The sequence below is a fragment of the Myotis nattereri genome (genome assembly GCF_964212035.1).
Source record: "Myotis nattereri genome assembly, chromosome: 18".
Lineage (NCBI taxonomy): Eukaryota > Metazoa > Chordata > Mammalia > Chiroptera > Vespertilionidae > Myotis > Myotis nattereri.
The window spans coordinates 38,257,513-38,271,295 of record NC_138093.1 but is presented as its reverse complement, the minus strand read 5'-3'; the positions used below and the strand labels follow the sequence as shown (position 1 = coordinate 38,271,295).

Here is a 13,783-nt window from a genome sequence, read left to right as displayed (position 1 = left end):
CTGAAACCTACATAATTTCATTAACCAATGTCACCCCAATAAATTAAATTAAAAAGTTAAGTAGTAACAATATTTTCTGCCCATTCCATTGTCAAAAAAATGGAAAGATGGACAATAGCCAGTGATGGTAAGAATATATCATAAAGTGCCCTCTCACAAGCTTTATCAAGAGTAGAGTCTGGAACAGTCTGTTTTTAGAGTAATTGGTAGAACCTACCAATTTTTATATTTTACCTATCTTTTTAACAATCCAAAGCAACCTAAATGTCCTTCAAAAGAAAACAAATCGAACAAATTTATAAGATGTCCTTATTATGGAATACTGTTGCAGACATTAAAAGGATGAGGTTGATCCGTATGTATTGCAAGATCACCAAGATATATTAAGTGAAAAAAAGCAAGTCACACAATAATATAGAATACATTAATCTCGTTTACATTTATATACATACTAGAGGCCGGATGCACCGAAATTCGTGCAAGAGTAGGCTTTCCTTCCCCTGGCTGCCAGCACCGGCTTCCCTCCGGCACCAGGACCTGAGCTGCTTCCCTCCTCCTGCTGCCAGCAGGCACCCGGGACCGGGACTGGGGCTGGCCTCCCTCGGGCCACCCACAGGCACCAGGGACCCAGGCTGGCTTCTCTCCAGCCCTGGCTTCATCTGGAAGGACGTCCGGAAGATGTCTGGTCTAATTAGCATATTACCCTTTTATTACTGTAGATGTGCATAGAAAAAGGGTCCGGGAGGATACACACCAAACTGCTAAGCATAGGTACAGTGATGATAAATAGAAAGAAGTAGGTAAGGAGAGGTTGTTACTTTTTATCCTACGAGCTTCTATATTGCTTGATTTTTTTTTCATTGTGCAAGTATCCATGCTGTACATTTGTCATTTAAAAGTTACATATGGATATGTGCAAAGTAAATTAGCCTACTTAGAAAATATTTGCAGCCGTGTTGGTATTTCAGAACCAGAAAAACTTTAACACCCAAATGTTAACTGAGGAGCACAAAGGGCAGAGACCCCGAGCTCTGACAGCCCAGCGCCGTGGCCGTGACTCTCATAATTAAAGGAGACAACGTGGGCGGCCAGAGCAAACATGGGCTTTGGAGTCCAGCAAAGCTGGTCCCAGTCTGCCCTGGCCCTTTCCTTTTTTGCCTGGGAGCAAGTTACTTAACCTCACTGAGTCTCAATGAAGCGGAAATAGAAGTGCCTCCCCTCCATCTCAACACCCCCACCCTGTGTGTAGGCGTTCTTCCTCCCCTTCTGGTTTACATTATTCTATATGCAGGACAGGCTAATAGGGCAGTGAGAGACTCAGGGAGTCCACAGGCTGGTTGTTGTTGCTTCTAATGGACCCAAAAATATGTGTAAAGGGCCGGTTTTGGTGGCAGAGTGGGGGGGGAGTGCAGTGGGCTGGTGGGGGGAGGGAGGGGGGAGGCTGTCCCAGCGTTCTGGGCGCAGGGCGCAGGAAGGAAAGTTCAGCGGCTGGGGCCACCTCTGGCAGCATTTCTAACATGTTAGCAGGCACCCTGGCTGGTCTAGCTCAATGGATAGAGCGTCAGCCTGCAGACTGAAAGGTCTCAGGTTCGATTTCCGGTCAGGGCACATATCTGGGTTGTGGGCCCGATCCCCAGTAGGGGGTGCACAGGAGGCAGCTGGTCAGTGATTCTCTCTCATCATTGATGTTTCTACCTCTGCCGTCCTCTCTAAAATCAATAAAAATATGTTTTTTTTAAATAAACAAATAAGATAAAGTAAAATGTCAGAATCACCTGGAGGACCTGTTCCCAGTTCGCTGGAACCCATGCCCAGGGTTTCTGATCCAGGAGGTCTGAGTAGGGCTTGAGAGCTTGCGTTCCTAACAAGTTCTCAGGTGACGCTGGGACAACCTCAGGCCAGAGCCTGGCGTTAACGCTTCCATGTTCCGTTTCCTACAAGATGGAGGCCCAGAGCCAAGCCAGGTCCGGGGGATTGGGGCTGGGCGTCCAGACTCCCCACTGTTGCCACCGGCCTGGGAGTCACCCTGTGAGGCCGCTGACCTGGACCTCAGTGGCTGCTCCCGCCCCGTGGATTTTAGGCTGCAGCAGCCTCTTTCCCTACCCGGCTTCTGGAATGTTCTCTCTGCACAGCCCCAGGCACCGTAGTCTCACCACCGGCCATTGCCAGCTTCTGCTGCCTGTGCTTCTCTCTTCCAGGTGCTGGGACAGCGGGGGAGAACCCAAGGCATTCAGCGGGGAGAGGGGAGGGGTCAGGGCTCAGCCAGGAGCCAGACACAGTTCCGCAGTTCACAGCCAGGCCTGGTCCTGCCTGTTGTGTGTGCTCAGCACAGGTCGGGGAGTGTCCCCTCCGGCCTAGGCAGATGGGAAAGATAGCTCTGTAGCAGGAGAAGGGGGGGCGGGGGGGGGGGAGGGGGGCGCCGCTCTATAGAATAGGCTCAACTGCTCATGCATGAGCTGCTGCTTTCAATAGAGCCCGGCCTGGCCTGGCCTGACAGCGCGTCTGTGCGGGAAATCCTCTGACCAGTGCAAGTGCCCCCTTCCCCCTCCACCGCCCTCTGCCCCTCAGGGCACGGGAGCCCTTGAACCTGGGCCAAGGGCTGTGCATAAGAATCTCTGGCTCACAACCCAATCGGCCAGGGAGAGGGGCAGAGGGCCACGTGAATCTCCTGGGCTCTCCAGGTGGCACAACACGAAAAAGCAGGCATTGATCCTTGGGCTGGCGCAGCGAGGAACCCCGAACCTTCCTCCCACCGACCCACCGACAGCAACACTGACTCTCCATCAAGTGCTCACTGCAGCCACGCCCTGAGCTCAGAGTCACGCACAACCTTCAGTCTCTAAACTCCTTGAGGCAGGCACGGATTCCCACTTCTTGCCGGGGTCCAACCCCAGCGGGTCCAGGGGTCCCCAAAGGCGTGGGCGGAGTCGGCGAAGAAGGAAGGACACGGAGACAGCGTTCAGTTGATCAGCAGCCTAGCCAGGATCTCCAGCCAAGTTCTGGTCTCGATCTCCAGAGAGGTTCTGCTGTTTATTGTTTTGTTACATCTGTATTTAAACCAGTTGATTTTAATCCTGTCAATTTCTATTACAAAGGTTAGGGCGTTTCTTATCTCCATTCCAGGGAGTAAAGATTATATAGCTTAAGCATGATTGTTCGTAGTTAAAGTGATTAATTACCGGCCTGGCACTTAGTTAAGAGGTTTTATTCCCTCCCTAACTTCAGGGGAAAATCCCTACCTGGGGAAATAACCTTTCTCAGAGACCTTGGTTAAAACACATAGTGCCAAGAAGGTGAGCAAACATATTAAGAACAGTATGCCATATATGCCAGGTCCCTTGAAACAGCAAGCATGGACCGGCTCCCGGCAACTTCTCACAAGAGAAGCCTAAGGCAGAGACAGTCACCCAGGCACCGTCGGGCAGCGGCTGGTGCTCACGCTGAGGCAACCTCAGGCCAGAGCCTGGCGTCAACGCTCCCATGTTCAGTTTCCTATGAGATGGAGGCCCCGTGCGAAGCCAGGACAGGGGGTACGGGCTGGGAGACCAGACTCCCCACCATCCTCCTCCCCTTGAGCACACTCCACGTGCCAGGCACCACCATGGGCCCGTGCTTATCCATCTCTGTTCCCAGCACAGTGCCAGGCACAGGCTTAGCAAAAGCCTGTGGTGGACGGGAAGGCCAGCGTGGCTCAGTGGTTGAGCATCGACCCATGAACCAGGAGGTCACTGTTCGATTCCTAGTCAAGGCACATGGCCGGGTTGCGGGCTCGATTCCCAATGTGGGGCGTGCGGGAGGCAGCCGATAGGTGATTCTCTCTCATCATTGATGTTTCTACCTCTCTCCCTCTCCCTTCCTCTCTGAAATCAATGAAAATACAGTGGGGCCTGGACTTACGAGTGTCCTGACTAACGAGTTTTTTCGAGATACGACCTGTCTCTCAGCCGATTTTTTGCTTTGAGTTGTGAGCTAAAATTCGGGTTACGAGCCAGCTTCAGATACCCCACCCCTAGTTGGCGCAGCGAACGTCACAGTGAACGCCACAGCATGAGCCCAGCATGACATGTCTCACTCGTTCACTTTTTGATTTGACATACGAGTAATTTGAGTTACGAGCTCCGTCACAGAACGAATTAAACTCGTAAGTCAAGGCCCCACTGTATGCATTTTTAAAAAAAAAAAAAAAGAAACTTTTGGAGGCTACAGAAGCCCCTCTAAGCTTTCCCATGTCAGCTTTCCCACCCTCCTCCCCTCAGTGCCCAACATAGCTCTCCCTTTCTCTCTCTCCTATTGTTCTCCAAACATCCCTCCCTTCATAAAAGCTGTCTGGCTGGGAGCTTAAACCCTTGCCAGACAGTAAAACCTACCCATCAGGGCCAATCCAGTCATATCTGCTCAGTCATGCAGCACACAGGGGTGGGGTAGGGAAGCGGGAGGTAGGCTTTTAGGTGCCAAAGGAACGCAGCTGAAGTCGCCATTTTGCTGCTGAGCACCAAGGGAGAAGGAGGGCGCGCATCTCTCCAGGGGACCCTCCTCTCACTGGCAAGTTTGCTTTGGGTGATATTAGTTTGTAGCCTTCCCGTCCCCACCCACTTCTTTCCCAGCCTAATCTAAGGGCCATTCCTGGGCTTCTCCAAAAGGGAAAAGCTTGCCGCTAAGATGGGGTCTTGGGTTGGGATGGCTGGACTGAGAATTCAGTTCCAAAAGCCCTCTTGGAATTGGCCGGAGAGTTGGCAGAGGTGTGGAAAGGGAAGGTGCGGGGGGGCTCAGAGATGTCCAGAATCTAACTACAATTGGACTGGCTAGGGTCTTTTCCGTTTGCAGAATGAATGACCAGGAATCCAGGGGCGTGTATTTGATGTTTATGAAAGAGTTTTGCACTTTTTCACTCAGCCTCTGCAATGGCAGTGACAGTGATCCCTACTGAGTGCTGTGGGGCCGGGGAGGCTTGGTGCTCAGCATTTTAGATGTTGGGGTGCTTCACGGATCACAGGAAGGGGTCTGGCTAAGGACTGAAAAATTCTGCTTGGGGGTAGGTTCTGTTATCTCTCACAGGAGCTACTGGCTAAGAGAATGCTCTAGAAACAGGAATGCAGGCACAGTCACAGTTCCTTACCAGCCGGCATAGTAAGTGGCCATCGAATCCTTTGGGGAACTTATTAATATGGATATGGAGGTGTTAGTCTGCCTCTTCAAAGCCAGGAGAAATCTGTGCTGTACTGAAAATTGCCCTGAGCTTGTCGCTGGAAAACCATGGCCCACATCCCCCTCTGCCCTCACAGGCTGAGCCATCGTAGACTTCTTTTACCTCCTCGTCTGTCTCCCTACCTGGTCATGGGAGCTGCTAATGCCTACTTCACTAGATCTCAAGCACCCACCTGTGGACCTGTCAGTTCTGGTCCCAGTGCATTTTTCAACAGCCTGTGACAGAAAGGTGAGAATGGAGTGGCAAACAGCGAAGTAAACTGTCCACATCGTTACATGTGTTTGATTTAAAGGCCTGTCTTTCGTTCTGAAATTATATTATTTCTAGTTGTTTGGTATTAAAGTTCTCCTTTTATGAAATGATGGTGAAAACAGACTGTAGTCATAGTTAGTGATTGAATAAGTGTCTCATTTCTACGTCCTGGCTTGGCAAAATAAGAAGTTGGCAGCCTCTGCTGGTCACCCCATTTTGTTGTTGTTGTTGTTGTTGTACTCGTCTGTGAAATCCAGGTCTGGGAATCACTGACCTAGTTCACAGGATGTTATGAGGGCTGAAATCCGATATGTGAGAGTATGTCATTCATAACTAGATAAGGGCTACCCAGCCCTGAGGTGTTCTTTTAATCGTTACCGAAAACCAGGTCCCTGGCGGGATGCTCTGGCGGATGGCCTGGGGCGGGAAGCCGGAACTCCATGGTTCCGTTTCCATCTGTTCACTGAATGTTCACAAGCAAAAGAAAGCAGAGAATCGCATCTTTGAAGAAGAGAAACACTCCTTCCGCTTCCCCACGGCCCCAGGGGAGCTGCTTGCTGACTTCCTTCACGGGTACTTTGTGCTCTCAGACACCAGGACCCTACGGCACAGGCCCTGGGCCCTCCGAGGCCTCCCTCCTTAACAGCACACCGGACCTGCTTCACGACATGGAATTGAGACGATTCCGTCCTAAGTTACAGTTCCCCTCCTTCCTTTTTACCTTGTAACTAGACTTTAAAAACAAAAACACACGCCAGTAGCCCTAGCATCGCGGGGAGGGGTGTGGGAGAGGCGGCTTGTCTGGCTCGAGTTTAGAAAGTGCCAGTTGGGTGGTCAGGAGGGTCTTCATGTGTCTTGAACATGTGTCATGAAGCTCATGTTTGATCTAATCCAAAACACTGTCTCCAAGCAGCAACTTTGGGATCAATGTATTATCCTTTGCTGTTGGTTTGCCATCTCCCACTGCTCCCTGCAGCAAAGGGACTTGCGTTCCCTAGACGCTAAGTGATACTGATATGACATGTGCTCGGGGCGTGAGAATTCCGGATTTCAGGTCATTACTGTTGGTCCCGCCACTGGTGTCTGTGGAGCTCCCCCTCTGTGATGGTCTTGGTCCTGTGCCATGATCTTCCCGGAAGATGAAGACAACATGGTACCTGCCTCCCAGAGCTTTGATCCCAAAGGGGGAAAACAAGGCTGTTCACCTACAGTCCCGAGGGCATGTGCTTGCCGCATGCTTTCATGTGGGCATGTGAGTGAAATAGACACAGAAATCCCACAGGGCTAGTATGGTGCGATACAAGGAAGATTTCAAAGCCGAGTTGACATATCAGTGGGGATAAAACATTAGCAAGGCTAGAGCTACTAGTAGAGTACATCAATGCCAGACATGCTCTTATAGGAGCAAAATGCAGTTGTAGTTTTAACATGAATGTTCGGATTCATTATTTGGTAAGAAATTCTGGTTTTACTTATTTAATTAATTTATGCATTTATTTATTTATTTTTGCTCTACCACCAATGGGATTTACACTTGGGCTGCTTACCTGATGGCGCTGTTTCCTATTTGTTTTGTTTTGTTTTGTTTTTTGTGGGGTCTTTTTGGAGGAGGATGTGAATGGCTGCCACTCTTCACAGGCCAAGCACTGGGTTTAGCTCTGAGGAGCGTTCGCAGCAGAAGCAGAACTAGATCCGTGCACCTGAGATTCTGAACTGCTGGTGCCGAGTAGAGGGCCCTCTCTCGCTCTCACTTCCCCGTTCCTCCCAGGAGCTCTTCCCCGCGCCAGTCATGCCCGGGGAGCCACAGCTGCTCTCACCCTCCGGGAGGAAAGACGCTGCTGCTGGAGGCCTCGCCTAATTGGGGGTGTCTGGGGCTCCAAGAAGAACAAAGCCCTCTGCTCCCCAACAAGCAGCAGATAGCTGATGTGTGTACCCTGAGAGCCTAAGTTGGGCGTCGCTCACGCCTGCAGTCAGAGTTGGCAACCGAGGGCTGGGTGGCCAGCTCCGAAGCACAGGTTGGAAGGAGGCTTTAGGAGGTTTCTCTCCTCCTCAAGCTGAAAATCACACCTCACTTAAGATCCCACTTTCACCACTCACGCAAGCGTCGAACCAATATCACTGTCCTTAAAAGTCGAGGGCATATTCCTTTGGCCCCAGGCGACTTCGGATCCTGTGGGGCGGACAGGCTGGGAGAAGCCCAGAGCAGCAGGTCTCAGAGAGGCTCCTGCCCCGGGGTAAGGGCAGCCATGAGTAAATGCCGCAGCTCCAGAGGCGTCCACGGGAGGAGCGTCTGTCCGAGATGCAGTGGGAGTTTCGTGGTCGTCCTGCAGAGGCCACAGCTTGCACGCCAGGCGCCCAGGGTGGATGACCCAGTGCACACCACCGCTGTCCCTCCACCCCATGTGCATGAGTTGCTGCTGTTGCTGTCGCTAGGGCATCGTAGACTATCGTGTTTAACGGTAGGCTTTTTGTTGTCACAGGGCAGTTTTAGCTGTTAAACCAGCGCGTTCCAGACCCTGGCACCCTTCATCCTGCAGGACACTAACCATCCTCAGGGCCTTCTGTACTGTAGACGTGACTCCTTACGCACACTCCCCCTTCCGCGGCTCTAACCGAGCAGTAATAACAATTGTAAGATACTGTTCTCGGTTTGTAAAGCTGTCGAGAAGGGCCTCCAGGTTTCAACCTGGAGGAAGGAAACGTAAATTAAGGATACGGGGTCAGAGAACCGGTCGCTCTGACCCCAGGTAGGCATTTCCGGGGTGTCAGGGAAAAGACTGCCTTGGAATCCGGCAGCCAGAACTGCCGCTGTTCAGTGTATCCTAGACTTCTGTGTGACCTCCCTGCGCCTCCGTTCCCTCCTGTGCCGGACTGCAGTCTGTTGGCAGTCACTTCTGGGGCTCTGACCTCTGCTGGGCTCTGTGGCAAGCGCTGCGTCTACAGCTGTGAGTACACAGGTGGGGCCGCACCCTCACAGACATGAAATAATATCATGTCCAAGGCCTATTGCAAAGTACTCAGTCAATGCCAGTTTCCTTCTAACAGACCATCATTATATAGCGCGACATGTCAAGAGTAAGAGAGCTGCCGACCATGTCCTACCTCCACAGTTCTGTGTGGGCCCAGCCGCCCATGGCACACGGACTTAGCATTCTGCCTCATGGCCCTTCTTCCTGCCTGTGACCTGGATTTAATTCCACGTAACCACGGATTGCTATCTGTGGTCCACAATGCATCTGTATTTTAGGTGAAGTTCAGGGAATTATACCCACATTTATCCTTTTTTAAATATTGTTTTATTGATGTCAGAGAGGAAGGGAGAGAGAGAGATAGAAACAGCAATGATGAGAGAGAATCATTGACCGGCTGCCTCCTGCACGCCGCCTACTGAGGATCAAGCCTGCAACCGGGGCAGGTGCCCAGGCCGGGGAATCGAACCCGTGACCTCCTGGTTCATTCCACATGGCGCTCAACCACGGAGGCCCGCAGGCCCAGCACATTGACCCTTTTAGGTGGCTTGTGAAGTCAGTGAGAACCAGTATTACATTAAATCAAATTTACAGATACTGGAGCTGCTAGAAGCAGATTCTCTGAGGCCCCTTGGTCCCCTGGCCCTGCTCTGCGCGGAGGACCCGCTGGGGGCACCGCCGCCGCTCACTCTGCCTCCTCCCCTGCAGGCGGCCAGCGATGGGCGACTGGAGCTTCCTGGGGAACATCCTGGAGGAGGTGAGCGAGCACTCCACGGCCGTGGGCCGCGTGTGGCTCACGGTGCTCTTCATCTTCCGCATCCTCATCCTGGGCACGGCCGCCGAGCTGGTGTGGGGCGACGAGCAGGCCGACTTCGTGTGCAACACGCAGCAGCCGGGCTGCGAGAACGTCTGCTACGACGCGGCCTTCCCCATCTCGCACATCCGCCTGTGGGTGCTGCAGATCATCTTCGTGTCCGCGCCGTCGCTCGTGTACGTGGGCCACGCGGTGCACCGGGCGCGCGCGGAGGAGAAGCGCGCGGCGCGCGGGGCGCGGGGGCCGGGCCCGGCGGGCGGGAGGGGGCCGGGCGCGGAGCCGGGCGGCGGCCCGCAGGGCGCCCGGCGGTTCCGGCTGGAGGGCGCCCTGCTGCGCACCTACGTGGGCCACATCGCCTGCAAGAGCCTGTTCGAGGCGGGCTTCGTGGCGGGCCACTACCTGCTGTACGGGTTCCGCATCCCGCCCCTCTACCGCTGCAGCCGCTGGCCCTGCCCCAACGTGGTGGACTGTTTCGTGTCGCGGCCCACGGAGAAGACCATCTTCATCCTGTTCATGCTGTGCGTGGCCGCCGTGTCCCTCCTGCTCAACCTCCTGGAGATGAGCCACCTGGGCCTGAAGCGGGTGCGCTCCGCCTTCCGGGGGCGCGTGGAGCCGCCGCCGCCCGGGGAGGGGCCCGAGACGCCCCTGCGCTCCATCGCCGTGGCCTCCGTGCAGAAAGCCCAGGGCTACCAGCTCCTCGAGGAAGAGAAGATCGTGTCGCACTACTTCCCGCTGGCCGAGGCCGGCCTGGGGGAGGCCAGCCCGCGGTCCGCCCAGCCCTTCCGGCGGCTGGAGGAGAGGAGGGGCGCGGGGCCCCCGGGGGGCCTGCCCGGGGCTGACCCGGAGGCGCTGCGGTCCTGCGCGCAGGTGGGAGCCCCGGGGTGTGAGCGGGGCGAGCAACCGGGGGAGGAAGGGGCGGACCCCGAGCGGGTAGCGGTGGCGGAGAGGCAGGAAGCGGAGAGGGTGAGCACAGAAGGGCGGGAGACCCCGGCGGTGGAGGGGGAGGACGAGGTCTCCCGGGTGGGGAAGGAGGGGGAGGAAGGAGAGCTACCGGCTGAGAAGGTGGCGAAGCAAAGGCTGCCGGCCGAGAAGGCACCTTCCCCGGGTGCAGAGCTGCCTGGGGATGACACCAGGCCCCTGAGCAGGTTGAGCAAAGCCAGCAGCCGGGCCAGGTCCGATGCAGAGCTGCCTGGGGATGACACCAGGCCCCTGAGCAGGTTGAGCAAAGCCAGCAGCCGGGCCAGGTCCGATGACCTGACCGTATGAGGCGGTGCCAAAGGAAGAAAGAGAACACGCGAGCTGGCCTAGGGGGCCAGGCGAAAGGAAAAATGCCCACAGGAGCTGAGTCTTCTGCCCCTCCCCGCGCACCCATGCCTGGTCGCACAGTGCAGGCTGCACAATCAGTGAACTGTCTTTCCCGTATGTAAGGGCTACAAGACAAAGCCATCGGTCTCCTCTGGCTGCCCTGCCCTCTACCCCAGCGGCTGCGGGACTCTGCGTCGGTCCCCATTTCTCCATAGAAATCCTTCTGATCAGACTTGCGATTGCCTCCTACCTTTGTACTAGCCTTGCCTCAAGCTCACTCAGTGGACTTTGTCACCCAGCCCTTCCCCAGCAAAGACCATGTGGCCCTGTATCAGGAGTTCCAAAGGCAACCTCTAGAGCAGTGGTTCTCAACCTTCCTAACGCCGCGACCCTTTAATACAGTTCCTCATGGTGTGGTGACCCCCAACTATAAAATTACTTTCGTTGCTACTTCATAACTGTAATGTTGCTACTGTTATGAATCGTGATGTAAATATCTGATCTGCAGGATGTATTTTCATTGTTACAAATTGAACATAATTCAAGCATAGTGATTAATCACAAAAACAATATGTAATTATATATGTGTTTTCCAATAGTCTTAGGTGACCCCTGTGAAAGGGTCGTTCGACCCCCAAAGGGGTCACGACCCACAGGTTGAGAAACGCTGCTCTAGAGGCTGCAGTTGGTGAGGTGGGCCTGTTCGCATGCCCTGGAAGCGCTGGGACTGTGAACACTGGAGAGCAGAGTGCAGCTGCCGCTCCCAGGCTGTGGCTACCAGGCCATCTGATTTTTCAAGAGAAGCCAGAAACGCAAACATTTAAGTGAAATTTCCAGTGTTTTTAATGTTGCCCACTAAGTTTTAAACATGCCCATGAGGATCAGACAAATCATGTGTACGCTTGGGACACCAATCTGCAAGGTCAGCACACGAGTACACGAGTGAGCCCCGCTTTCCTGTGCTATTGGTCATTTTTTTTTATGGTTTCAATTTGTTTCTGTGGCCTCTGAACCCCTTTGCACCATTTTTGAGTGTTCAGTTGAAATCATCAGTCTAAGATTCCAGCTTTCGGGGGTCAGTGGTTGAGCGTCAACCAATGAACCATGAGGTCACAGTTCAATTCCCAGTCAGGGCACAAGCCCTGGTTGCGGGCTCCATCCCCAGTATGGAGTGTGCAGGAGGCGGCCAATCAGTGATTCTCTCTCCTCATTGATGTTTCTATCTCTCTCCCTCTCCTGTCCTCTCTGAAATCAATAAAAAAACATATTTTAAAAAAGGAAAGAAAAGAAATCATCAGTCCGAGAGATGCCCAGAGTTCTCAGTGTCCTTTCTTTTGAGTCACTGTAGTCCCTGGGTTCTGACACAATGATATCCCTCATGTTGTTGGGAATTCTGCTCTGAGTAAGAGAAAGTAAGCAACACCCAAAACCTTCTCCCTGTGAACCTCAAAGGCTTTCTGGCCTGGTGGTAACTTTCTTCCCAGAAGCAAAGAAGGCCCCTTTCTTTCCTTTCCTTTTCCAACCTCAGTGCCCAGCCCAGCTTGGAGCCAGAGGATGCCTGCCCACAGACCTGCCTTAAGGAGGGTCCGCTCCCTGGCACCAATTGGCCCATCAAAGTGGCACTAGGGAGAGTCTCTTACAAAGTGTGAGTCCAAACAGCCAGGGCCCCAGAATTCGGTCCCAGACCAGGTTTCATCCTGGAAGGGATGTAGAGACTGAAGGGAACAAGAGGGTTCTCTAAGGTCTCCTGTCCTTCATCCCCACAAACAATAACCCTCAAGCACAGAGTCCAGTCAGGGAAAAGCCTCGGGTACACGTACATATTTCACACAGGGAGCCATTGTACCAGAGCCAATCCATGCTCAGGGCAGAGGGAGCAAGTCAGTGGTCACCAAGATGGTGCATCTAAACCAAGGTGATGCTTCATGCAGTAGGAGGCTAAGGTAGGCGGGTAGAAACCAAGCTGACATGGCGGGGATCCTGACAGGACACCAGCAGGGGACCCCATAAAGGTACCTAGAAAAGCTGCCTTCCTTCTGTCTTCCCCACAACCAGCACCGTCCTAAGTCCCTTGTGCTGCCCTCTGGTCGCCACTGGTTTCCTTTTGAGATATTCATTCCAGAGTGAAGCCTCCCCCGAAACTGTTCCTCCCCCAGGGCCATATGCCCGTTTCTTGGTGCCCTTTCCAAAGCAGGGGGGTCTAAAGATTAAGTTCATTCTAATATAAAAAAAACTATACTTTCCCGGTTCATCCTAAGTGATCAACTTTCAATGAAAGAATGTCTCAGGCAACGCACAGAACAGGGATGTTCATCTCACAGACGTGACCTTCTGGCTACTGCTTGAATCTTCCCCTTGCAACCAAGACTATTCCACACCTTCTTCTGTCTGGTGAGAGAAGTAGCCAACTCCCAGGCATATTGATCCCCGGTGGCTACACTATTGCCCCTACTGTTCTGCTCTTGAAGACCAAGGTTAGGAAGACATCAAGCCAGAGCCTGAGAACAGCTTGATTCTTACCCGGAGGAAGGAGAGCGTGTCTCTCTCAACTAGGACCTAATCCAAAAGAGAAAGCACTGCTCCGAGTGGAAGCTGCTGGCGCTGTGTAGAAGCAGCTGTAGAGGTGACCGTGGCTGATCTCCTCTCTGCCGGGCGACACGTGTGTGGGTGAGCGCATTTCCTGGGATGAAGCAGCATCCTGCTTCCCTCTCTCTACCCGCCCTGCCACCAGGGAAGTTGACATTTCCCCTCTTTGGGAAGAAACAGACACAGGTATCAAGGGACCAGGATTCCTTTTTTCCTCGTTCTGCCCTGTCGGAGCTGCGTTGTTATCATCCCTTAACCTCTCTGCAACCTCCGTTTTCTGTCTGTGAACTGGAGACAGCATTTGGCTGCCGAGCCTGGAGCTGGCTGAGTGGTGCCACTTCCTGGGAAGTCCCTCCCACAGCAGGGAGACCGGGCAGAGGGGCAGTGGATGCTTTCCGTCTGGCCCTCCCACCCGCCTGCAATTACCCGGTGAGAGTTTTCCGTGTGGACTAGACACGCCAGAGATCAATTTTCCCAGAGGAGACTCAAGACAGAATCTGAACACCACATGTTTAGTAGGAACCTGAGACTCTTTGACCTTGAGAGATGTCTGAGGACAGACTGGCAATGACTTTCATCCTCTGAAAAATGTCCCTTCGTGCCCCATCTTAAGCTGCCAGCTTCCATTCCCAGGCAGCTCTGTGTCCCTGG

General features: G+C 53.5%; 1 protein-coding gene across 1 annotated transcript; it reads left to right on the top strand.

The window, feature by feature from the left end:
• Positions 1-8,765: 8,765 nt before the first annotated feature.
• GJA8 (gap junction protein alpha 8) lies at positions 8,766-10,507 on the top strand (the record flags this gene model as incomplete). The annotated part of the gene is made up of 1 exon (XM_081113237.1): positions 8,766-10,507. The coding sequence occupies exon 1, from the start codon at positions 9,146-9,148 to the stop codon at positions 10,505-10,507; it is 1,362 nt and encodes a 453-aa protein (XP_080969363.1). The 5' UTR covers positions 8,766-9,145.
• Between the last annotated feature and the right edge of the window lie 3,276 nt (positions 10,508-13,783).